General features: G+C 41.8%; 2 protein-coding genes across 9 annotated transcripts in view; one reads left to right on the forward strand and one right to left on the reverse strand.

The window, feature by feature from the left end:
* MPPE1 (metallophosphoesterase 1) overlaps window positions 1-5,377 on the forward strand; it is a 31,627-nt gene extending 26,250 nt beyond the window's left edge. For 4 of the 5 annotated variants that reach the window (XM_051612834.1, XM_051612832.1, XM_051612831.1 and 1 more), the window contains 5 exons: window positions 1,204-1,312; window positions 2,248-2,319; window positions 2,432-2,554; window positions 3,326-3,466; window positions 4,905-5,377. In XM_051612834.1, the coding sequence (XP_051468794.1) occupies window positions 1,204-1,312; window positions 2,248-2,319; window positions 2,432-2,554; window positions 3,326-3,466; window positions 4,905-5,087 (628 nt within the window). In that variant the 3' untranslated portion in view covers window positions 5,088-5,377. Of the gene's footprint in view, window positions 1-1,203; window positions 1,313-2,247; window positions 2,320-2,431; window positions 2,555-3,325; window positions 3,467-4,003 lie in introns of all 5 variants that reach the window. The other variant, XM_051612835.1, reaches the window with a different exon arrangement.
* Window positions 5,378-8,403: 3,026 nt separating this feature from the next.
* Window positions 8,404-25,387, reverse strand: part of GNAL (G protein subunit alpha L) — a 195,355-nt gene continuing 178,371 nt past the window's right edge. For all 4 annotated transcript variants that reach the window (XM_051612826.1, XM_051612828.1, XM_051612829.1 and 1 more), the window contains 7 exons: window positions 22,464-22,518; window positions 18,362-18,435; window positions 17,425-17,483; window positions 17,086-17,206; window positions 15,894-16,024; window positions 13,718-13,785; window positions 8,404-8,660 (listed from right to left, as the gene is read on the reverse strand). In XM_051612826.1, coding sequence (XP_051468786.1) covers window positions 8,514-8,660; window positions 13,718-13,785; window positions 15,894-16,024; window positions 17,086-17,206; window positions 17,425-17,483; window positions 18,362-18,435; window positions 22,464-22,518 — 655 coding nt within the window. In that variant the 3' untranslated portion in view covers window positions 8,404-8,513. The remainder of the gene's footprint in view (window positions 8,661-13,717; window positions 13,786-15,893; window positions 16,025-17,085; window positions 17,207-17,424; window positions 17,484-18,361; window positions 18,436-22,463; window positions 22,519-25,387) is intronic.

Consider the following 25,387-nt stretch of genomic DNA (forward strand, 5'->3'; position numbering starts at 1 on the left):
GTTGTCACTTGGAGAGAGCACGCAGGAACCTGCTGAGGGACAGCGACAGTGGGTGTGTAGAAAGGCGTTTGTCTTTAAGCCTCAGACATATGAGGGGAGGACCTATTGCCACCTTGCATTTGGCATGTCAGGAACTCATGCAAATGTACATTTCAAAATGCACAGATTAACACTGGTTCCCTTAATCAAGCAAACATTAAAATATTCTGAACAGGTCTAGAAATTATGTGCCTTTTTTAGGAAGATACATCAGCTTCATCAATGCTCAGTATAATGCTATTTTTTATCATGCATATGTGGGATTCTCCAGGTATGTATTTCATCTGTTTTAAAACACAGTTATTAAGGAGTATCTCCACATCCCCTTTGGTAAAACAGCACAGCACAATTCTTGAATGCAGCTTCAGCCTTTATGTCTAGTATCATGTTCATTAACCAAAACATGCTGCATTATTAAGAAAATGTTCCCAGATAAACTATTTTGTAACAAATCTGTGGTATAAAAGCAGCTCGATTTGACAAAAGATAATTACTTTTTGTTGTTGTTTTTACCTGTATCTCTATTAAGTGGAGACATTCAGATCATTTATGCCTGTAAAAAAAACACTGAATTGAACTGGGAATGCATCTCTTGCTTCCTGAGTAAGTGACTAAACAGGTATGAATCTTGTGGCAGAAGTTGAAAGCTGATTTGAGATCTACAGGGAAATCTTCTATTACAAATAAAATTCTGTTTTCTGTGTGAGAGTCCACAAAGTGTGAAACCAGGTTGGTTCAGGGGAGGCAGCCACATGCAGTGCCATTTTGCTTTTCAGTTGTTCTGAAGAAATCAAATGTCTAAAATGATGCCTTAAACATTCCACTGGAATACCACTTCAGTATGTTATAATGTAAAAAAAGAAATATCTTGAAGTGTAAACATGAAGCATAACATAAGAGTGTGCAACCTAGTGACCATCTCATTACAAAGCCGCCTGCCAGGTTACAAAACAGTTACAGTGTGGATACTCAAAGGAGAATTTACAGCACCTGAGTGTGGAAGCGGTTACATTCTGCTGTTTTGTTGAGCTGTGTCCAACTTTGAAACAGTTGCATTTTGTAAAAAAAAAGTTTATCTCAGATGTGCATGAAGAGCAAATGCTCTCCTGTCCTCCCCATTTTTATTTTTTTTTTTCTCTTTGCCTGCTCCCTGGCAATTTCCAGCTTTGTCGTGGTGAACAGCGTGGCCATGGAGGGTGATGGCTGTGCTGTCTGCAGCTCCTCAGAAGCCAAGCTTGTGGCTCTCTCTCACAAACTGAATTGCTCCCAGCAGGTAAGGGTTTAGTAAAGATCTGATGATAGGCAGAAATTTGGCTGCTGCAGTGGGAATACTGGCACGGCAGCGATAGTCAGGCTGAAACTAACGCTCTGCTGAAAAAAAATCTGCTTCCAATTCATCCTGCAACTTGTTAGCAAATCTTTCTTCTCATTTGCCTCTTATCACTTTTACTTAACGATGAACTGTGTCGCTGTGTGTTAGTGGTGTTAACTTCCTTGTCAGTGCTGCCAACAGAGGGTGTCATTTCCTCTGTTCCAAGGAACTGCAATTCTGTTACCCTCCCTTTGACTTCAGATAGTAATAATCCCTGCATTTATATTTATGCTTACTGTTCTGCTTTATATCTTTCAAGCTAGCCTGTTCTTTTAGTTTTCTGATTTTATTGGAGTCCTATCTTGATAGCCTAGTAATGTCTTAATTGTAGTATTTTTTATCAAATCCAATTGCTGCTTGTGTTTCGTTCCTCTTCCCTTTTTTCATAGACTGACTGGACTCAGGGTAGGCAGCATGATTGACTGGGCTGGCAGTCAATCAGGAAACCAGCTCCCAGTGGAAAAATTGCTAGACTCTTAACTGCTGTCTCTCCTGGGCTGCCCTAAATCTCTTTGGCCTTGTTTGTGCAGTGAGATTCTGCAGTTGCTTTCTGCGTTCAGGAAGAGTGCAGCTGTATTTCCAGCATGTGCAGAGAGGGAAATTAAGGCATTTCCCCATCTATCCACAGCAGAGACTCTTAAAATTTTGTTTATACAGTGGACAGTATTTAAACACCGTACTCTGAACTGATACTGCTTTTTGCAAAAAAAAAACCACAACCCAAAACAACAAAAAATACCCCAACCCCCTAAAACCTGGCTATTGTTTAATTCCCTTCCCCACCCCTATGGTGCCCATAGGTAAAGACAGTAAGTATGGATTGATTTTATTCACAGAAATCGAATCGTTCCAACAAAAGATGCAGTGATGTGGAAAAGCTTCCAGCTTCAGAACCCATCCTTTTACAGGTGCGTTAGAGGTGGGGTGAGGCAACATGTTGACATGTTTTTAGTGCATTTGTTACTGTTCCAGAAAGGCTGGATCATTAACAAGGGATCCTTGCTCTGTCTCCTCTCCCAGCATTACCCTCTCTATCGGAAAAGTGATGCTGAATGCAGCGGAGAAGATTCTGCTCCTCCAGAGGAGAAGAACATCCCATTTAAAGAAAAGTATGATGTACTGTCTCAGGAAGCATCACAAAAGGTTTGCTATATTAGGAACTTGACTACAGGTGGGTGGGAGGGGGTGTGTAAGTGTAGCTATACATAGATTAAAAATTTTTGGAAAGGATGTTGGTGGAGACAAACAGACTGCAGCTGCTTCTGCTTTAATGAGGCCTTTGAGAGGCTGCTTGTTAGAGCTGCTTCTCTGAAGATCATCCCCCCATCATGGCTTTGATTCTGCTGGGCTTCCCAGGTACAGACCATGAGTCCCAGTGCTCTTAAGTTCACTGCAGTGCTGTTACCTCCTGTTTCACATTTTCTACTTTATGTATCGTGTAGATTATTGACAAATGTAGTAGGAAGCCACCATTTCCCAATACTTCGAAAGCACTGCTTTTGCTGAAGTAGTAGCTACAAGAAACTATTCCCAGAAAATCTACTGGGCAGTATTTGTTTCCATGTTCACAAATGTCTTCAGTCAGCAGAACAAGTTTCTCCCTTGGACAAGAAACCACCATTGCTTTACTAACCCAAGATTTTTCTGTTTGGGATATCACCAGCATGCTATGGCCTTTGTTTTTATCATCTGTATAGCAAAAAAATTTCCAGCTTTCAGGATGAGGGCCAAATGGGTATGATTAATATCACAGTATCAACACATGTCTTATTGGATAACAGAAGTTGACACAAAACACTTTGTGAGAATATGAAAATTCCCATAATTTCATTCTGTCAGAAGAAAAACAAAAAGGGTCTTAGGCTCAATTTCTTCTTAGTTATGACTTAATTTTTGTGCTTTACCATCTTGTAGCTGATATGGTGGTTCCATCCCCGCCTGATTCTCAGTGGGCACACACACAGTGCTTGTGAAGTGCTGCACGCGGGGAAAATTCCAGAAATCAGCGTCCCATCATTCAGTTGGAGGAACAGAAACAACCCTAGTTTCATCATGGTAAGTTTTAATTTTTTCCTTTTTTTTTTTTTTAATTTTTGTCAGATAACTTTCATAAATAAATCAACATGGCAGTCAGCTGTATTTTAAAACTGATTCTACCTGTAAAAACGAAAAATAAAAACCAATGGCCTACCCACCCATCCCCCTCAGTTCACTGCATGCACTTTATGAAGTACATCTGGGGGAGCCACGTGTTGCCTGCAGTACAAAGCAATGCTCTGAAAGATCTAACTAGTGTCTGGGTACAAGCGTCTTAACATTTTCTTATAAAGGGGGTGCATTGTAAACTAGTGACTTGTAAAAGTAATCAGTATTGTGCACCGAACCAGTAGAAAGACTAGTTTGGCTTTCTTGATTTACTGGCTAGGAAAACAAGACCATATCCACCTCAAACTCTCTTGCCTGGTGATGGTGGTTTTTAAACTTGTGCATTAACCACTTCACACAGTCAAAACGTTAGTCCCATGCCACCACTCTGCCTCCTAGTTCCCAATCCACATTTTACACAGCATGGTGTTGGTTATGTTCTCACAGGGAGTTCCAGTGCTCAGTAGAGCCTTAGAGGTACATCAGTTCGTTCCCCAGTTCAGAAATAAAACAGAACTTCTAGAAACGTGGAGTAAGAAGCAAAAGCTACAATCTGTTTATGGAGAAGTCTGTGACCTGGGGGACAAATCTTTCATGTATTTTTACTGCTGTTGAGTTTAGGCCGCTTAATACACCAATAACCCCCCAACTTTTAAAATAACTTAATTCAACTGTTACTATTTTTTGTTGAAAGTAGTTCTGTTTATTCCATATTCCTGAGAGTAGCTGCCTTCAAACTACACGTGCTCTCTGCACATGCCAGACAGTGCATCTTCACTGCAACACAAGAGGTTGGCTAATTAGAGTGGCACCACTGTCACGACCATTGTAACTCCTCCTCAGCCCATTATAAACTTTAATTTGAACTGTGAAGTTGAGCCAAAAACCCAATGAAGTTCTTTGTTGTTTGATATTTGGATTAGCCAATGTGCTTTTTGCAGCATGTACTGGGTAGGAGGAGAGTGTGAGGGGAGGAAGGGGCACATTCACCAAACCTATCTTTAGCCTGGGAAGGCTCCTTCCAGGTGGATTTACAGCAGCTAAAGTAAAGGCTTCTCTTGAAGGCAGATCAGATGAGGAACCCAGCTCTCTGCGCTAGATGGAACAGAGATAGGGAAGATTGGCTTCTGGGCTAATGTTGGCCTGATGTATATTCCAGTTAGTGCCCAGCACTGAGGAAGGTATGGACTCTTCAGCCCCCTGGAGAAGGCACTGATACTAGGAAACTGGCCCAAATAATTGCCACCCAAGACAGAGGTTAGAAACCAGAGCTCTGACAGTCGGAGTGTTTACTCCTGATTCAAAACCCACTGTAACAGCAAAGTGACAATCTTCATTTCTTTTCCAGGGCAGCATAACACCAACTGACTTCTCCCTCCAAAAATGCTTCCTTCCATATGAGAGCAGAGTCTTTACTATATACTGTGCAGCAGGTGCTCTGCTTGTAATCCTGATACTAGCTCATTTTCAGCTTCTCACTCCACCATTTTATTTTGCTCAGCGTTTAATCAGTAAGCATAAAGCAGTATGAAGAGCCAGACATCTGCATTCAGTCACTGAAATACCAAAGCTGAGAACAGTCAAACATCAGACTATATTCATGCCAGCAAATGACCTAATTTGATTGCTAGTCTGAAGGCAGGTTGCATTTACACATACCATAGAAGTCCTATACAGCTGATATGACTACTACAGGATAAATAATTAAATGAAATGAATGATTCATGCTGTACAAAAATACTGTATTCTACAATCAAATGAGTCCTTTTCCTGCTATATTTTTGTATCAAATATGTATATTAAAAGTGTAACTGTACATTATGTAAATCGTATAGCCTCATCACTCATCTGCACTAGTGTCTTACCCTGGTGGAGGCTCAGTCCTGCAAACTGGAAAGATTTCTCTGTTTTTATTGCTGCATGGCCCTTCTCACATCAGATGTCTGTTTGTCAGGGTCAGGCAGAAACTAGATACATCAGCACTGAGAGATGCAGAGTTCTGTAACCTTGTTAGCATGTCCTATGTTAAGGGGCTGTGGTTTGGGACAAGAAAGCTTCCAGTTCCTGGTACGTTACATTGTCAGCTGACTACAATTTGCAGTTATCATCTTCTAGACAACAATGGGAAGAAGCTTGTGGATCCAGTTTGCTGATACACACTTGAAACCTGCTTAAAAAAAAAACCAATTAGGGTGACACCTCAAGCTGTTGTTCTTTTTAAAAAGATGTGCTATGATGAGCTTAAAAAAAATGAGGGCCCTATTGCATCCCAGAGATCTGTGTGGTGAGGGGCCCTCCAGTTGCTGATCTTCTGCAAGAAGGAAGGTCAAATACAGCTGCAGTAACATTACCCTATGCCTTGGCCCTCATTCTAGGGACAGACAGGGATAGGAATGCACTTTGTGTTGGATTCCTGCAGGGCCACCAAGATCTGTTAACTTACTGCTGTCCTGGGCCACTGGTCCCCACCAAGATGCCAGCAGGGAGAAGGTAAAATCTGTGCTCAGCACCTTCTTGTGCTGCCTGTGAGGGAAGAGGTGACAAACCTACTGCTTCTCCCCACCTGCCCCAGAAAAACCAGAGGGAGTGTTTCACACCAGGACCAGATTTCCTGCTGACATTCCTGCAGAGCCTGGGAGCCCTGACCTGAACTCGAGGGCTGGGGGTAGTTTATAAGGAAAGACTAGATTTGCTCTGTTACTTTCTTTGGCAGGGGAAGTGGGAGAGTCTTTGCATTTGGGAATTTTGTTCACTACTACCTTATTCCACCCAGCCTTTCACTTTCTGGGAAATAGCTGATGACTAAATTGACCATACAGATACCAAAGTATACACATGCCTGGGAAGAGAAAATGGTCATATTATAGTATCTAAAATAGCATTGTTTACAATCAAATAGAAACAAGTTCTCAATTTGTATTCTGAATTTAAAAAGATGACTCACTGGGGCTTAGAACTAATAACGATGCCTATAGTAAAAAGTTAATCAATCCTGCTGATCTGTATGCCAAGATGTGTTAGCTCTTAATCTCTCCCTAAATTTAAAATGAAGTGGGGGAAATGGTCTGAAGTGTGGTAAAACACTCTGTAAAGTAATATAGTCTAACACTTCTCTAGGTTTCTGTTATTGCAACTGTAATTTTAGACATTTGTACAGGTTATCTTGGACACAGGAAAAGTATATAGTCACAGACATAAAACACCTATGTATAAAATATAAAGCAGTGTTATAGTTACTAAAAAGGACATGCCTTATTGCTACAGCAATTCTTGCTTTTTATATATTGTACTGTACCACAACTTGTTTTGAGAATGTCATTTGCATAAATTATTCAAGTTTGAGAAATATTCACACATTTTGATTCTACAATATTTAAAATAAAACCATTTTCTAATGTGTCTCTTTATTAAAAGAGAAATAAAAATGTCATCTTGTAATTCTCTTAGGCCAGACACAAGGGTTTATACACCTTTTTTTTGTGTGGTTTTTTTTTGTTTGTGTTTTTTTTTTTCTTCTTTCTTGCTATTTACTTGCACAATGAAAGCCGCTGTTGGTACAAAGATTGAAGAGCTCTAGATAATGGTGCTTTACACATTCACAATCGGTCTGTGCAATTGTGAAGTTCTATGAATGACCAAAGAATTACCAAACATCTTTTTCTAAATATAAAGGAAAAAAAATAATAAATTCCTTGGTTCCCAATAAAACAACACCAGGTTGCAATTTGGACACTTGAATGAATTCCAATGTTTTAAAGCTGAGACTTCAAAAGAGAAAGGCATGTTTGCTGCAACATCCGGTGACTGTAATACCTTACTTGGAAAGGTAAGTGGTTAATTTGCATAATTTATAATTTTTATACTAAAGAGCATTTTTATATAAACCAGAAAAAAATCCCTAAACTCTACAGATAAAGTTCTTACCTCCAGTCACTGCTGCAGGTAAGGTTGACATCAAGCTGTACAGCGCAATCAAAAACATACTTACATCTTAGCTCATTTTACAGGTACAGCCATAATCAAGGCACAAAGATCTTCTACAAGTATTTTTCTTCAATAAAGTTGTACAAAATAATATTACATTTTACAGTCTGTACAATATAATAAACCAGCAGTAAAACAAACAAAAAAAATATATATAGGGAGAGGACTGTTGTCCAAGAATGATCTGAACTAAAAGGATCATTTGTGGACAGCACAAATAACGTAAGTGAGGGTGGTAAATTTTCTGCCTAGATGCAACAGGCTGAAAAGTAGCTGTGATTCAAATGCCTGAGGTGTGCAGAGACACTTAGCTCCAAAACCCCAGAAAAATTGCTTTGTCTTCACTGTTCCTCTCATTATCTACTCTACTTCCTGTGCCAGTAAGGGCTTAAAAGAGGAGGTCACTTTATCAGTTGACCTGCAACTCAGAAATGCTAAAAACTGTGACAGAGTAATAAATATTGTGGTGCTGCTACATTGTGTGTCTACTTCCTCAACAGTATTTAATAACCTGATACAAAGTGCATTAATTTTTTTTTTTCACCCATCAAGTACTCTTCAATGTCATGTTGAAAAGGAAACCCACACAGAAGGATAGGTACGACTTTAGTGTCATCCTGCTGACATACCATTCTGAACTGATGTTAACCTGCTGGAAAAAAAGTAGCAGGTCATGTTCAGTTTTAAAAAAAACCCCAAACCTAAGGAAACAGAGGTAGCCGAAGGGCTTAGTGGAATGATGAAGAAGTGGCATGTCAAAATAAAGCACAAAAATAGTCCCAAAAAGCATGAAGGAAAAACAAAAAAACAACCCAAACTTGCTTCAAATCAGCTTTAAGGTTAAATAATTAAAGTAAACAAAGTGAGGAGGCTGACATTTCTATAATATATTCTTCCACCCTGTGTGGGGTAGTATCAAGAGAAAGAGTAAGAAGCAAAGAATTTAAAACCACAGGTTCCACGGTGATCCCCCTCACAAGAGTTCGTACTGGCGGAGATGCATCCTTTGAATGATGTCTCGACAGTCGTTGAACACTCTGCGGATGTTTTCTGTGTCCACTGCACATGTAAAGTGTGGGTAGCAGTAATGCCTGCCATCTCCGCTCGCTGTACTTATCCTCTGTGGAAAGAGGGGAGGGGAGATGGGAAAAAGGGTCAGGCACCGTGCCTCGAGAAGTTTCACACCTATAGACTTATGGGGTACCAAGAAACCTGGGAAGTTCTCTATCTGGAGCATTAAAATCAACAAAAAAGAAGGAAGGTCTGGGGTCTGGGTCCAGTATGAATCGCAGATTTGAAATGAAGATTAACAAAGGTTATGGATACTACTACAGGGTGGGTATATTGGTACTTTGTGAGTGCCACTGATGCCATCATCATTTGCACAAGCAGGTCTTTGCACATCACTGTGCAGCTCAGCTGAGCTGCTGACTGCAGCCTGCCCTGCAGCTGTCCCCAGGATCATCTCTGCTTTTTTTTTTTTGGTGCCATCATGTGGCAAATTTTTGAAATTTTTTTTTTTATCAGCCTCACAAAACCTGAAACCTCCCAGGTGTGAAGGTAGCAGCAGCAAAAAGCAACACCCTACTGCTTCTGCATCTTGAAACTGAAGGCCCCTGAAGTTACCTTCATTTAGAGCACCCCTTAACCTGGCTGAAGACTTTATATCATTAGTGAGACCAGAACATGATGGAATTATCACTAGAGTGGTCAAGTTCCCATAGAATAACAAAACATGGCATAAATCCTGCAAACATCAGACCATGCGGAGTTAAATTATCACTAGGCTACTGCACTACCTTTTAGGTTGCTAAGTTAAGCTTCAGCATCACTTCACCCATGGTTATCTTGCTAAAATTCTCTGGGATCTTAACATTTTTTTTAAAAGCTTAATTTTGTTCCTTATTACTATAGGACTGATAAATAGAAATCCATTCTACATAATTATCTTCAATCCAAATGGGATGTCATGAAAGCAGAAGGCCAGTTCTTGGGATAATAATTTTTATAAATATTTTCTGAATTTTATTGTGAATTATGCTGGCTAACAACAAAATACAGTATTTTCTTACTCTCTGGCTAGACTATATGATTTTAATACAGTGATTTTATATGTCGGATTGACCTTTTATGTATCTGCAGCTACAGATATACAAGACTATAGGCGTAAGCCAAAATGTACATAATTACATGAAAAAGAAATGGCAGGTAACTTAGGTAATGTTATATATTCAACACTAACTAAACAGGGGGTGTTCCACACGTATACTAAAAATTATTTTCTTACTAACCTAAGTTCAATACCTAGTTCAAGGCTTGCCCTTGTGAAAAACATTAATTCAAAAACATACTTGATGGCTAAGTTGTTCAGACCATATTTTAAGCATGAAATACAGTAAACAATAATGAAACAAACAAGCAAAAGTTTTACAAATTACTTCCAATGGTGGCAGGATGCTGAAACTCAATTAAAATGCAAATTGTATTTGTCTACCTGCACTGTCTCCCAGAAGGGTTGGGAAGATCTTTGTCGTCTGGAGGAAATAAGACCCTTAGGAACCCAAGGGCTGAAAGGGCAGCAGAGCATGGCCATTCAAGATAGGAGTATAATATTTTAAAATAGCAAAAAAATGGCAATAGTGTTTCTATTTTTTGATACAGTAGTTGCTTTAGATCTTTTTTTTTTTTTCCTGCAGATCTGTTTCTGTGTGACAGTGGTATAATGCTGTAATGCTGCCACTCAGATGCAGCAAGGGGTCAGTTACTAAATATGATTTTGTTTTTAAATGGACAAAAAAAGTCCCCCAAAAGATGGCCCAGCCTGCCTTACAGCTGCTGCTGCTGCACTTGTTTGTTCTTCACTCCCAAGCTTTGGAGGAGGAGTTCAGCCCTGGCCTGTTGCAGGGGCCTGTGGCTCTTTTGCTCTGCCCTGTTTGAGACCTACATCTATCCCTGCAGCCTCCAGCTGCTATTTCCACCTCCCTTTGAGAGAGAGAAGGGAAGGTGCTCCCTTCGAGCAGCACAGCCTCAGCACGCGGTGCCAAGGGCATCAATGTTTCTGTGTGGTCTGCACCCAGCAGCTGAGCACTGCAAGGATGCGGGAGGGGCATCAGGCTCTGACTTGCTCTTCCTAGGACTAAATGTCACATGTAGCAACAGTCAGTGAGGGACAAGGCCTTCAGTGCCACCCAGATGCGAGCAGAGGGAGCATACCACCTCCCAACCCAACAGTATCACAGTATCTTTCTGGTTGGAAAAGACCTTCAAGATCATCGAGTTCAACCACTACCCTAACTCTGCAGCATCCACCACTAAACCCTGCCCCCTGACACCACATCTGTCTTCTTTGGCTCCAGGGATGGTGGCTCAACCACCTCCTCGGACAGCCTAGATCACCAAGTCCAACTCCTGCCCCAGAACAGGACAACCACAAAGTTCACACCATGTCCCTGAGGCTGTAAATGTTTTTCTTGTGTTTTGGTGAAATAGGTGTTCTTTAGCCAAGTGTTCACTGGTGGTTGTATTGCACCGAGTCCACTAATGCCTATAGTAGCAAGCTGCCCACGATGTTCTGCTGACACCTGGTTACATATAAAGCATGTCAAAAGATGTATTTTCAGAACGTTAGGGTCTGGGGTGTGGCACCTTTTTTTTTTTAATCTCTAATTCTCACATTCTAAGAGAAATGCAATATTTTCACCCCTACTCACAACTCATTTTGAATAACAGTGTGTTACTAAGCACCAGCTCAGAGGAGGGAAAAAAAATCATCCCCTGGGACAGCATTGAAAGAACATTTACTTTCCTTTAACACACATGGGAATATTTAACACCAGTGTCTCTATACTTTGGGGTCAGGGTAACAGCTTCCAATGAGAAGCCAATGCATCATTTGAGGGAGTCTCGTCTGTGCATTTGAACAGCAGCTCCTTCCCCTCCCCGATTCAGATTTCTTAAAAATCAGCATGAACCAGAGGGGCTGTGCCACTGTTTTAACAGGGGTTACTTGTACACTGGGGATGTATGAAAACAAAACAGCAGCAGCTGGAGAGCCCTGTGTACAAAACACTGTACAAAACACCAAAATGGGGCCGAGGAGCAGCCTCAACAAGGAGTGCACCAGCACGCTGCCTCTGTGAAGAGCCTGGGAGTAGAAAGGATATGCCTGAGCCCAAGGAAGGAGAATTTCCTCCATGATAAATCCTGCCAGTCCTCACCCACCACTCCCTCCATCAAGAAGGGTGCTACGCAGCCAGGCTGGCTGCCCAAGCCCCCAGAGGTCACAGGCCCCGGCTCCAGTCCCGAAATCAGGAGCTGATGTATTTTGCCTTCCTAATGCTCATATACTACCATATAACAATACTTGTTGGAAATGTCTTTATACTTAACCTCCTTCTAAAATTCTTGGAATTATATGCTTTAAATTTCCCAGTACCAGTGCCTGCAGCCAGGCAGTTTTAAGGAGTGCTCAGCCATGATGGTGATTTTCACACTTATCCACGCCTCATGCAGACCCACTACCATGATTTAAAAATTGCAATAAAGCTTATAAATTAATAAAAGCAGATTTCTCTGAATTGTGTCTGAAAACATTATGGAGAGGGACAAAGAAAAGAACATAAACTAATAGAATTGGAAAGAAACGATAAAGCAGAGCCAAGAAGGCCATGGGCAGAAAATACACACTTTTTCTTCTTTGCAGCTGGCTAAAGACATCAGACCCCTCCCCAGTCTGCAGGCTGAGCTTATTTACTCTGTTGCCTTTGTTCCCCCTTCTCCAAAACCTCACCCTTTTTTGCCTGACGCCATGGAACTGGAAGACATTGCTTCTACTGAAGTCTTTGCCCACCTCACCCTCTCCACATGCATGGCCTCCATCACCTGGGGCACATGTAGCTATTCAAGCCATTTATGGGAGCAGAAACAGATCGCTTTAATTTTAAACCCATCAAAAGTTTAAAGCAACTGTTCAAAAGACTTTGTCCCTCTGTTTCTTTATGAGAAACCAAGCACAAATCCAGGAGAGAGACACATGAACATTGCTTTTATGGAGGAGATGCTAAGTGGGCCTTTTTTTTGGGTAATGCTTATGTGAATACAGTGCGCTCTCATGTTTGTCCTCGTAAGCCAGAAGGTTAAGGTGGTGAATGGAAATCCTCAAATTAAAAACCAGTTAATTGCTTCTTTCTTCCTTGTTGCACCAACAGCTGTAAATACTAACAATACTTGTAAATGCATAATGACTTTAAAATTCTTAATTCTAATAATAATTAGATTTGTTCTCTTGAACAGCCCCCATGCAGTTTCTCCCATTAGGGCAAGATGCAAAGAGTGCAGAGCTTTGCTTCTTGTGGGAACTGTGGCAACAGCTTGATATGAGTGAAGCTGTAAGGTGATACTGCATGAAGCCCCTGTTTCTGATAGCAGAACTGGGCTGTGATCACGTGCCTGATACCTGCTTGTATCTGCAAAATACAACATGTCTTCAGCTCCAGCTTTGGCGAAAATTTTCATTACTAGAGTAACTGTGACCAGACAAGGTAACTATGATTCCTCAAGTAGGGCCATGACACCAGTCCTAGGGGGAGGCAAATCTCTTAACTGGCACAATAGAAATCTTATTTAAGGACAAAATCTGCTTTTTTGTTCATACCCTCTTGCCAGCTGACCACTGCCAAAGCTCCTGAGGCAATGCAGGATTAAAAAAACAAAACAAAACCCCAAAAAGAAGCCTATTTGCTTATACATAGACTGGGCCGATACACAGATTAAACATTCAAGGCAACAGCCAGTAGCATCTTGCAGGTAGACAAGCAAAGAACACCTAGCTGATTGGCAAAGTCAACAGTACCTGGCATCCCCTGATTGAGCAGACAGAGAGAGAGCTGCCAGCATCCACACAGAACATGGAATCAAACAGGTAGGCACATTGACTGTTTTCAGCTCTAGCATTTACTTGCTGTGTGGTGCTTTGCAGGGCAGGTGACTTTAGGGGCATGAAAATGTGCAAGCACTGGGGAAGATTCTGCAAGATGGGTGGCTGAAGAGAATTAGGGAATTGCCAGGCATTCTCTCCTTCTAGCTTTCTGCAAAACCCCATCAGTTTTCCCTAAATAAACTCTGCCATCTGCCAGTATTTCCTATGATAGAATCACACATAAGATCAAAATTACTCACTAAAAACTCATCCCGGATGAAGAACTTGGCTCTTGTGACTTTGGGGTCTTCTCCCGCATCTGGTGTTGCTGTTCAATTAAAAATAAATGACATCAGAAACATGAAAAACAAACAGTCATCTACTGTTCATACTAAAAGATTTAACAAGGAGGAAGTAGTCCTTTGATACAGAGGGAATATTAAAGATTCACCAGAGATTCCTGATAGGCAATTCTAAAATAGAAAGGTACTATAAAATCTGAAATAAGCTTCTATGCCTTTAACATCTTTTAGGGACCCGAAAATTGCTAAAATTGTTGCAACAATATCATTGGTCTTTCCACAAAGAGGCTTACTCACATACACAAGTTTGATCACATAGATATAAAACAAGTGGGAGTTAGGATTTTACTTTTATCAGAAAATATAACTAGCAAAAGCAGCTGAGCCGTTCAGCTTCTGCAGGAGAACACCACCTCTGAATAAAGCTTCATCAGGCAGGAATTTGGGTTTGAAAAATGTAAATTCAAGATTACACTTAAAAAAAAAAAGGTAACATCAAAAGGTCTTTATATATATACACACACATATATAGACATAAATACATGTTTATATTTTATTTTCAGGCCCCAAATCAGAAGAATACTTACATACACTGCCCATCAAGGGGCCTTAGATTAAACTCTTGTTGAGCAGGAGACTCACTGGTGGGTGCTAACTGCTTGTTGGCAGGTGAAGTAATCTCTATCTAGGCTATGTAACAACTATATTTACTGTAAGTGTAAAAAACAATACAGTGGAGAGATAACTATTCATTTCCCTTTAGTGTGATTTCTCCTCATCTAAGATACCAAATCATATGCTTATAAACATAATATGGTAAAGGGCAGAATTTATGAGAACATGGAAACTAATTTTTTCCTCCTATCTGTAGCATTAGGGGTAAACATTGAGCAGCAGCACCATCACCAGCATCTTACAGTTCAGTGCTGCTGTTCTTCTATGATGTCAGCTGAAGAACAAATTAACAACTACAGGTTAAAAATAGAGAGCTGCTTCATGTGTGAATATTCCAGATCACTCTGGATATCCACTGTGAAATCCTGATGAGAAACATCAAAAGCTACTTTATTCTCATAACCGGCCTACTATAAAAAAATGTTGCAAATTTACCCAAACTCTGTATATATGTGGTGTCTGGGAGAAGGAAATTTGGGTGACAGTGACAGAAGATTTCTTCAAAGAGCCTTAGCATTATAAAACTGGTGCCAGATTAACTCAGATTTTAGGTCAGTTTATTTATTGTTGCCACTTGAAACTCATCATCACACCCCTGAAATTCAGAATTCAGACCTGAAGGAAAGCTGAAAACAGCTTATCACCATCTTCACTTTTATAGTCGAGGCTGCTGTTGATGGTTAGTGGAGATGGAAAGCCTTTTCTGACAGGTGGCTCCAAGAACTGTGCCAGGGGCATTACTTGGGTAAGGCAGAGGCTAGCAGCCAGAAATAGCATGTTTTATTACTTTTGCTAGACACAGACCTGAGGTATTTGGAAGCCTTCTGTCTGGTATAAAACTAGCATAATACTAGAGTTTACTTAGGCAGAATGTTCTGGCAGTGGAGGAATCATTGTACCTCCTGAAATGCTAGGAAACCAACCCCATGTTAATTGCTCCATCATCACAGCTCTCTTTCTATTTATTGATGTGGTTTTCCTCTATTAAAAGTTAGCCTGCTGGTCTGCTGGGCTTCCCGTCAGTGTTTGCAAAGGCTGAAGTTTACAGTGTTGGAGGATGCAGAATGGCCACAAACTAAATCTAACTAATCTCTACCACAGTTCAGCACTGTCGCAGGCCCAGGCAGAAGCATCTGGTAGGGGGGAAAGACATGACTGGCAGCTTTGCTTTCCTGGGACTGTGGGCTGCTCTGAACAGGGGAAAGCAGGTTGCTCTGGAGCCAGCCCCCCACGCTCCCCCCACCCACACTGACAGCCAGAGCCCCTTCAAACCCTGCCTGTGCTGGGGCACCTCTGCACTATGTGCTGCTCTTATGCTCCTTACCTGACCAACAGCAGGTGTTAAGGAATGGGGTGTGCTTGTAAATTTTTCTATACGTGTGTGAGAGACAGACAGAGAGAGGAACTATGGGCTAGGCTATGCCAGCAGGTGCCATCCCTGCGTGGGGAAAAACCTTACCATCCTCAGGTACAGTGTAATGCGCATATTCAGGAAAGTAATCTTCGATTTTTGATTTCCCTGCCAAGACTTTTTCGGCCAGCATGTCCTGTTTATTCAAGAACAAAATGATAGAAATGGTCCGTAACCACCTGTCAAAAACAAACCGAGTGTTTCATGTTACTCAAGGAAAACAGATCATTTCAACAGAAAATGTACTGGCTATCCCTGTGTGGACAGAGAGTGAAGTAGTGTGGAATATGCTTCAACAGGAAAAAAAAAGTTACCTGAATTACTGTTTTGAATGGGTTGCACCTGTGCTGGTGGGTATATTCAAAGAATCTGTAAACACATTTATAACAACTGCAGTAGACACTGCTGAAGGGAACAGTCTTCAAATATTGTTTTCTAAATTATCCTTTTGATACTGAGTTGGGAAAATAATGACATTTCCTAAAAGCACTGAAGTCCAAAGCCAGCCGTTCTTGTCTGCTTTGTTTGGTTCTGCTGAAGGAGGAGGAAAAGGCTGGAAAGCTGCCTTCCCTCAGACTGCTCTGTCTTAACTAATAGTTCACGCACACAGATACCCTGTCTTCTAGGGCAGCCTGTATGTCACCTGAAGAATTAAAATATTTTTTCTTCCTCCCCAGTTAGTACCTAGCCATCACTGTGATAATGTACCTTTGGGACTTGCACTCAATGTTTTTCCTCACTTTACCTTCAGTCACCTCACAGTGTGGGGCATCCTCACATGTATGTGCTGGAAAATTTTCATTACCTTACTTGGTGTATTGTTTTTACTGATTTTCTATTGGAAACATACTGAGATTGCTGTTTGGTTACATATCTGCAATTTACATGTGCTGTGGCAGAATGGTGATTTAATGGCAGTTACAATTAGATTGGGTCTGAAATATCATCCCAGAAGGCAGAGGGACTGTGCACTCTGGGAGACAGGTCTAATGAGAGTGGCTGCCCGTACAGGTAAGGAGCGCAGCACCAGCTGGTGAGTCGGATGCAAAGCCAACATCCAGCTGCTCCTGCTGCTGCCTGGCAGGAGGAGATGAAATGTCACCTGAAGGATGCTCTCAGCCTTGGCTGAGCAGCACGGTGAGACCTGGAAAGGGTCTCCCCTGCCCTTTAGTCCTGTTTTGTAAGGAGCTGAACTGTAGCTAAACTGGGGAGGGAGGGTGGGAAAGGAGGTATGTTCTACCTGTTATTCCAGATGCTTTTGAAAAGGTCCAGAGATTCCCGTAGTCTGTTTGTGTTGTTATCTTCCCTTATTACCATGTTGTAGCTGCTGCAAGCCACAACAAAGATGATAGCTGTGACATCTGGGCAGAGCACACAAAAGAAAGGAGAGAGAAAAGAACATCTCTGTTATCCCAGCACATGCTCCTCGGGGTAACACTGCCTTTGCTCCCAAACTTGCCAAAAATACCCAAAGATTGGACTACTGTATTAGTAACACACTACATGTTAATATGAATACTAAGCTGCTCACACCTCAGAGAGTAAGTACAAAAGAAAACAGTGGAGTATTTTTACTTACCATTAAAGCATTGGATCCATTTTCTTCTCTCATCTCTCTGGCCACCTACATCAAACATGCTGTTAAAAAGCCATAGGATGTTATATCACTTATGTGCACTAGGAAAGTCACAAGAAGCATGCAGCACGAGGGTTCATTTTAAAATCTGACAGCCCCAAGGCCAGTGGCACTGAAGTACTGCCTGAAGGGCAGAGAGCTCTGTTGATGCTGGCACTGCATGGCAGAGAGCTGCACAGCTCCACCTGCCCCACTCTGCCAGGAGAAGGCTGCTGAACCCATAAAATATACTGTTTTCCAGGACAAGTGTTGGTTTTTCCAGACCACAGAAGCATGTGGTGTATAAGGTTGGGCCTACAGTGCTATAAACAAGGACAGGTTTTGGCATATTTTGAAGAATGGTGGGGAGAGGGCACCTCTGTAAGGAGGAGGACAAGGGGGCAGCTCTGCCCCATCAGTGCTGCCACCTTTCTGGGCAAGAACTAATGAGAGGAGTCAGCCTGAGAGGAGGCAGCCCAGCAGTGGGTGTTTTACAGAGACAGCATAAAACTATGACAGACACAGAGCTTGCAGCCCTCCACAAGAAGGGAGACATTTCACTCTTCTCATCCCACCGTACAAAGTCTGACTCGTGGCAGGATTCCCACTGACTTCTGTGAGATTTTATCCCCAAAAGTATTTAATGAGTTTTATACCAATGAACTAGTAAAAACAGCCACAGACAAATCCACAATAGAGCATCACTAATACATGTAGCTAATACCAAAGTATAAGACAATTTTACTAAGACCTATGGAAAGAGAGCTAAAAAAAACAATAAAAAAAACTCCAACCAGCTCCCACCCTAAACCAACTATACAAAGCATACACGAGCACAAACATCTGAACTCAGTTGTTAAAAATCAGTATGACATTCATAAATTATTACTAACAGACTTACTGGAAATTGACTTTATCTACTTGAAATCTTGTTTCAAAAATCCCTGATGTCAACACTCTGCATCTTAATAGGTCCTGGAAATGAGAATACAGAAGCTGATTAGCAAGGTTTGGGGTTTTTTTTTTTTTTTTTTTTTTCCCCCTCTAGCCTCATTTTGTTTTTAAAAGCATGGAATACTATTTTCCATCCAAAGTCTTAAAAGTTCCATTTAATTAAAGTTCAGTCAAACTTGTTGGTAAACATTTATTTGTCCATACTGACATAGTAGATACACACAAACATCATCGCTACATGTGGCTTGTGGACACCTGGAAAGCAAGAGACCCTGTGCACGTTCTCCTTAGTGCACACGGAAACCTGTCTTTCATCCAAGGGTCATATAATTTTGTGTGTGATGTGGATAATGAATTCTGAAGTTACATAAAACTAAGAAAAATATGTTATTCATGTTATAAAGTCAAGTATTCAAATGTTAGAAAACTCTAGATTTACAGTTGCCTAGGTAACCTTAATTCTGCCCTCTTTTGTACTGAATGAGACAGGCATCCTATTGAAATAATAGCTGGTGACTGAGTAATTAAAGCTCTATTACAGAGCACAGGGGAACAGAATCTAGGTTGTGCATAAATCTGGCATTTCTTTCTTATTCTTCAAACCAGCAATACATTACGGCTTAAATAACATTCTTTTAATAATTAAAAAATTCATATTTTCCTAGATTCTCATAAGAGGCAGGCAGAAGGAATTTATGATGTATACCTCAGGCAACTAGCTCACCATGGGCCATCATCATCACCAGCGGCATTTTTAACCTTGAATATCCAGCACTGCTGCTTGGGCAGTGGGTGCACAACAAAACTGGCGGCTGGAGAAAGCTGCAGGCTGCCTGATGAGGATGAACCCCACTGAGTAGCCACCTCTGGGCACAGCTGCCTGCCCAGGGAGTGCTCCCTTCCTGGGGCAAGGGAAGGGCTGCTCGCGTTACCTCAGCTCTCCATGCCATGCAGCGGCCTTGGAAGTGGGGAGGGCAGGAGGCAGTTGGCACTGCAGAGTGCAAGCACAGCTTGGCTTTTCCCCCTACCCTACCATCTACTGCTTCAAGGACTCTGCTAGCTGGCAAACCTCGGCTCCTTTGACAGCCACATGAACTCAGCTGAATGCCACTTCTTTCATTATTTCAGTTACTTTATATATTACTGTCATTTGCTGTCACTCTCTGACAGTCATTATTTTGGGATGGTGCAAAAAAAAAAAAAAAAAAGACAATGGGAAAGAAAGGGAAGTAGTTATTTTTTAATCAGTTAATTCAGCAGGACAACTGATACAGCCTAACAGGATGGAAATCCAAAAGCAAAAGAGAATCCCTCCTTTAGTGCAAAAGTTTTCCAGCTGCCAAATACCAAAGACCTCTTCTGATCTTTTGGAGGCGCATGACACTTCTTCCCAAAAGAAATATCAGGAAAGATTTCTAGATTAATTACTGCTCCAGGTAAAGAAAGGCCTCCCAGGAACAAACAGGTCAACACTAACATACATAATTAAAGCAAAAATGAGGCTTTTCTTCGTTGACTTTTCTCTCCAGCCAAGTGGTATCAACGCTAAAATCAGACCATGAGGTCACAGAATCATAGAATATGCTGATTTGGAAGGGACCCATCAGGATCATCCAGTCCAACTTCTGTCCCTGTGTAGGGCACCCCAAGAATCACACCATGTGCCTGAGAGTACCATCCAAACACTTCTTGAACTCAGGCAGGCTTGGTGCTGTGACCACTTACCTGGGGAGCTTGTTCCAGCGCTCAGCTACCCTCTAGGTCAAAAACCTTTTCCTGATATCCAGCCTAAACCTCCCCTGATTCAGCCTCCTGTCATTTTCCCCGAGTCCTGTCATTAGTCTCAGGAGTGGAGAGGTCAGTACCTGCCCCATCTCTTCCCCTTGTGAGGAAGGCATAGACTGCAATGAGGTCACCCCTCAGCCTCCCTCTTCTCCAAGCTGAATAATCCAAGTGACCTCAGCCACTCCTCATAAGTCATCTCATCCAGATCCTTCACCATCCTCATGGCTCTCCTTTGGATACTCTCCAATAGCTTGATGTCCTTTTTATATTGTGGTGCCCAAACTGCACAGTACTCAAGGTGAGGCTGCATCAGTGCAGAGCAGAGTGGGACAATCACCTCCCTTGACCAGCTGGCAATGCTATGCTTGATGCACCCCAGGTCTAGATGGAGTAAATCCCAGTGATACTGCTTTGGTCTGAAAATGTCTTGAGGGCTTTAAGGATCAATCCTATTGGGTTTACTATACAAGTTTCACCTTACAATACAACACATACTACTTTTTACTGCCTTCTATTTCAGGATATGGTCACAGTAATTGGACAGGCTTGTATTTATAGACCTGAGCTAGGTCTGAAGAAACAGGCTCTGCTCTGCGTACTTCCTTGTGTGATCTCTGATTTTCAGTCCCTGATTGCACAATGAGATCTGGCAATTGTACTTTTTAAAGGGCATCCACCTGTCCTACATCTTGCATGGTTAGACTGAACTACCCAGTGCATGGATTCTCTTATGCCACCTCTACTTGCAGTTCATGTTGTGGCCCACAGTCTGGGCTGAGACTACTAGATGACAGTGGGATACCAGTACTGAAAAATAATGACCTCAGAATAAGTTCGCTGAAGGGACAACCTGGCCAAGGAAACCACACAGCCTGAGCTCAGGGAAGGCAGTCAAAGTAGTGCACCATGGTGAAGTCCTTTCTTATTTCAAGGCTGCACCACTTCAGCTTTAACCTTCCTGAATGTGTCTGTCATTAGAGCATGCTATCCAACTGTCAACCCAACACTAGTATGCCAACTAAACCACGTCCTGAAGTGCTACATCTACACATTTTTTTACTACCTCCAGGGATGCTGGCTCCACCACTTCCTCGGGTAGCCTGTTCCAATGCTTGACGACTCTTTCAGTAAATAAATTTTTCCTAACATTCAATTTAAACCTCCTCTGGAGTAACTTCAGACCTTTTTAGTCCTGTAGGTTGTTACTAGGGAGAAGAGACCAACCCCCACAACACTACAACCTCAAGGTAATGGTGAAAGCAATGAGGTCTCCCCTCAGCCTACTCTTCTCAAGACTAAACAACCCTAGTTCCCTCAGCTGCTCCTCAAAACACTTGAGCTCCAGACCCTTAACCAGCTTTGTTGCCCTTCTCTGGACTCACTCCAGCATCTCAATGTCCTCACATTGAGGGGTCCAAAACTGAACACAGTATTCAAGGTGTGGAATCACCAATGCTGAGTACAGGGGGACAATCACTTCCCTAGTCCTGCTGGCCACGCTATTTCTGATACAAGCCAGGATGCTATTGGCCTTCTTGGCCACCTGGACACACTGCTGGCACACGTGCAGCTGGCTGTCAACCAGCACCCCAGGTCTTTTTCTGTCAGCTTTCCAGCCACTCTTCCCCAAGCCTGTAGCACTGCATGGGGCTGTTGTGGCCCAAGTACAGGATCTGGCACTGATCAAAATGCCTCACAATTATCTGGGGAAAAAGGTGTACTGTCTTGCAATTAAGGCTGAAATAGAAACTGTTCTGCCCACAGGAGATGGGGACATGCTGGAACGAAGGTGCCTGCATGCCTGCAGAGAAGTGGTCGTGCTCTCGCCTGAATTTGACACTGCTGGCTTCTGCCTCTGAAGGACCTGTCTGATGAACACAGGAAGCCTCTCTCTGGGTTTTCATCACTTCCATCATTGAAATAAAACACTGCTTCTGTGCAGCGAAAGCTGGTGAGGGAAACGTTAGACTTTTTTGTTTATGTTTTCTGTTCCCTTCACTTTGTTTGTGGGACACTGAGTGGAACTCGATAAGAAATAACATACATATTACAGGAATCGCCAACAAACATACAAGAACAGTAAAAGACAAGACTGCACCACCAAAAATCCTCTTTTTAATATCTATTACTTAAACTGCTAGATTGTATTTTGACATTATGTAGTATGCCCTATTTCAGCTGCTGCTTGGACTAAAATAAATGACATACAGAATTCATACAAATGGGTATCTTGGTTCAGACCCTGCCCCATTAGTTACACTAACCTGATCTGTGGGTGTGTAGTCATCCATGCTGACACTGTCAATTCTTTCTAAAAAGCTGGGAAAAAAACAAAACATGAATTAGATATGTAAAATACTGTCTAGCATAACACTTTCCACTATCTCTTCTGGGTTAGACTCCCACTGTGAAGTAAAACACAAGTCCAGTGATAAAGGTATAAGACTGGTGATTTACTTACATTGCTTGAGGTTACATTTTCCAAGCCAAACAATTTTTTCCCCAGACCTTGTTTCAATACAGTGCTTTTACACTTACAGTTACACAGTAGCCAGAGGTGGTCCAAATGCAATTACATGGTATAATTTTGTGAGGTCCACTAAAAAACACTAAGCCTAACCATGTGTTGTAACATTATATGGTTATTTGGATATAGAAGAGATTCTGGGGTTTAAAAAAGAAAATGGGGCAAAGGGTTGCCTTTACTTAGCATAATGCTAATCTAGCATAAAGTTATGTTAATTTTGGTCTCAGTAATGTTAGCAGAAATGCTTGTTAATATATACAAATAGCTTTGGACTGACATGCTGCCCTCGAACACTGCAACTAAAGCAGAAGAAGTGGAAAGCAAAACTGACATGAAGCAGAGGTTAACGAGTCCAAGTCTTTACACTGCCAAAACTCAGGGAGATGTGTAAGGTGAAAGTAAGGCTTGAAACTGCAGGGAAGGGCAAGAGAAAAGGGAAACAGGAAAAAAGGGGGGAACCACATTCTCCAATTATAAATAATCTTTACAGCTTCAATTCATTCCTAGAACATGTCACGAGTGGCAGCACTAAGGACATAAAAATGTGATTTTATATGTATAGCTAAAATGGGCAAGTTCTCTCTTGCTTTCACCCATTTCTTTGACTTTCTGTGAGCCCGGCCGGCTCATTGTACCTGGACTGTCTGTATCAATTAGAAGCCTTCTTGAATTTCTGCATTGTTTGGTATTTGGCAGTGAATATCCTACCAGCTGACTCATCCTGCAACAATATTATCAAGATTTATTTATCAACCATAAAGTTTTCCCCAATTTTACTTGGGTGTGCATGTGGAAGCTACTTAATTGCAGTGGGAAAGACAAAAAACCAGTGAACTCTTGACTTGCAACGTGACTCACTGTTAACACAGAGGTCACACACTGACCAGTTGAAAAAATACCCCTCTAAAAGCCTGTTTGCAATTCTCATAGCATTTTCCCACGGATCTGAACTGAAAGGAAAAAAAAATATGCTACGTATATATTTACTTATACTATTTTTCCTTTTTGAACCTCCATTGTTAAAACAGGGAAACAAAATGCAGTATCTACATTTAGAATATCCAGCTTTTCTTTCTGGATGATCAAGGTGTGATGGCGGAGCATATTGTTTTAAAAAAATCCTTGTTTAGCACAACACAAGGGGTACCTTATAACAAACCTATCCTGAAGAAACTCTAAAGAAAGACCACCTTTTTTTGCAAAACCTCCTCTCCTACCAAAAGCCACCATAAACTCACATAAAGATATAAAAAAGTGCAGCTTTACAGTCAGCAACAGTCACAGCTGTATTTGGACCAAACCCTTCTGTCAGATGTTTTCTGTTGCCCTCAGAATATTGATTAAGCAAAGTTTAACTTCTGTTACCCCACAGTTAATGCAGGCACCCGAGCAGAGTGATGTATTTTTAACTGGCACCCCTATCACTATCACACCCCTCACCTCATGATTGCAGTGTGAGATTAAAAAAAAAAGAAGGAAAAAAAAGCCCCAAACAAAAATTCCTCCAAGCTGAATCTCCTCCTAAACAAGGAGTAACTTTCTTTAATATGGCTATCCAGGAAGCACTCATGCATTTCCAAGTCTGTTGCAAAGTTTTCTGTCCAGTTTCTTTACAGTTTGATCTGACAGGCCTGTTAACAGCCATTTTTCACCAGGATAGCAGGTGAGCAGAGGAGTAAAACCAGGTCTTTGAGCACAGGAAGGTGGCAACGCCAGCAGGTAAACAAGGCTGCAGAAAAACTGCATCCAGTTCTGGATGCAGGGAGGGACAGGGATTTATTTAAGAGTCCAGAGAGCTATGATATGATTAAGGAGCTGGAACACCTGTCTTATGAGGAAAGGCTGAGAGACCTGGGGCTGTTTAGTCTGGAGAAGAGAAGACTGGGAGGGAATCTTATTAATATATATCTATCTGAAGGGTGAGTGTCAAGAAGGAGGGGCCAGTCTCATTTCAGTCTTGCCCTGTGACAGAACAAGGGGCAATGGATGCAAACTAGAGCACAGGAAGTTCCACCACAATATGAGGAAAAACTTCCTTGCTGTAAGGAGCACTGGAACAGGCTGCCTAGAGAGGTTGTGGAGCTTCCTCTGGAGATTCTCAAGACCCATCCGGATGTGTTTCTGTGTGACCTGCCCTAGATTCTGTGGTGGTCCTGCTCTGACAGGGGAGATTGGACTTGATGATCTCCAGAGGTCCCATCCAACCCCTACTATTCTGTGATTCTGAGAGCAAGTGAACCGCTGTGGGCAGCACAATCCCTTGCACAGCTCAGGGTCAATAAATGCAACAGGAGTCAGGGGAGAAAACACTCCTGAACTACAGCTGACACAGAGAAGGGCTCTGGTTAAACTACAGACAGAAGCAGGTATTTGTGCACAAACAGGACTCCATCACAAACCTCACAAGACAGCATGAACTGGTGTTTTTCTTGCAGAAGCATTCCTTCTGGAGTTGATGTATTCATCTCTACTCCCCAATACCAAGGGTTTGTTGGCAGAATATATCCAAAATTATTAAACATGGTATCTAATACAAATTCACATCTCTCTCACCTATGCAAGCACTTCAGGAAGGTTACTGGTTGTCAGCATTTGCATTTCCAAATGGACAAATTACACTAAGGAACAGAGGAGGGCATAATGCAGTTACACTACAAATGA

The sequence above is a fragment of the Apus apus genome, chromosome 2, assembly GCF_020740795.1.
Source record: "Apus apus isolate bApuApu2 chromosome 2, bApuApu2.pri.cur, whole genome shotgun sequence".
Lineage (NCBI taxonomy): Eukaryota > Metazoa > Chordata > Aves > Apodiformes > Apodidae > Apus > Apus apus.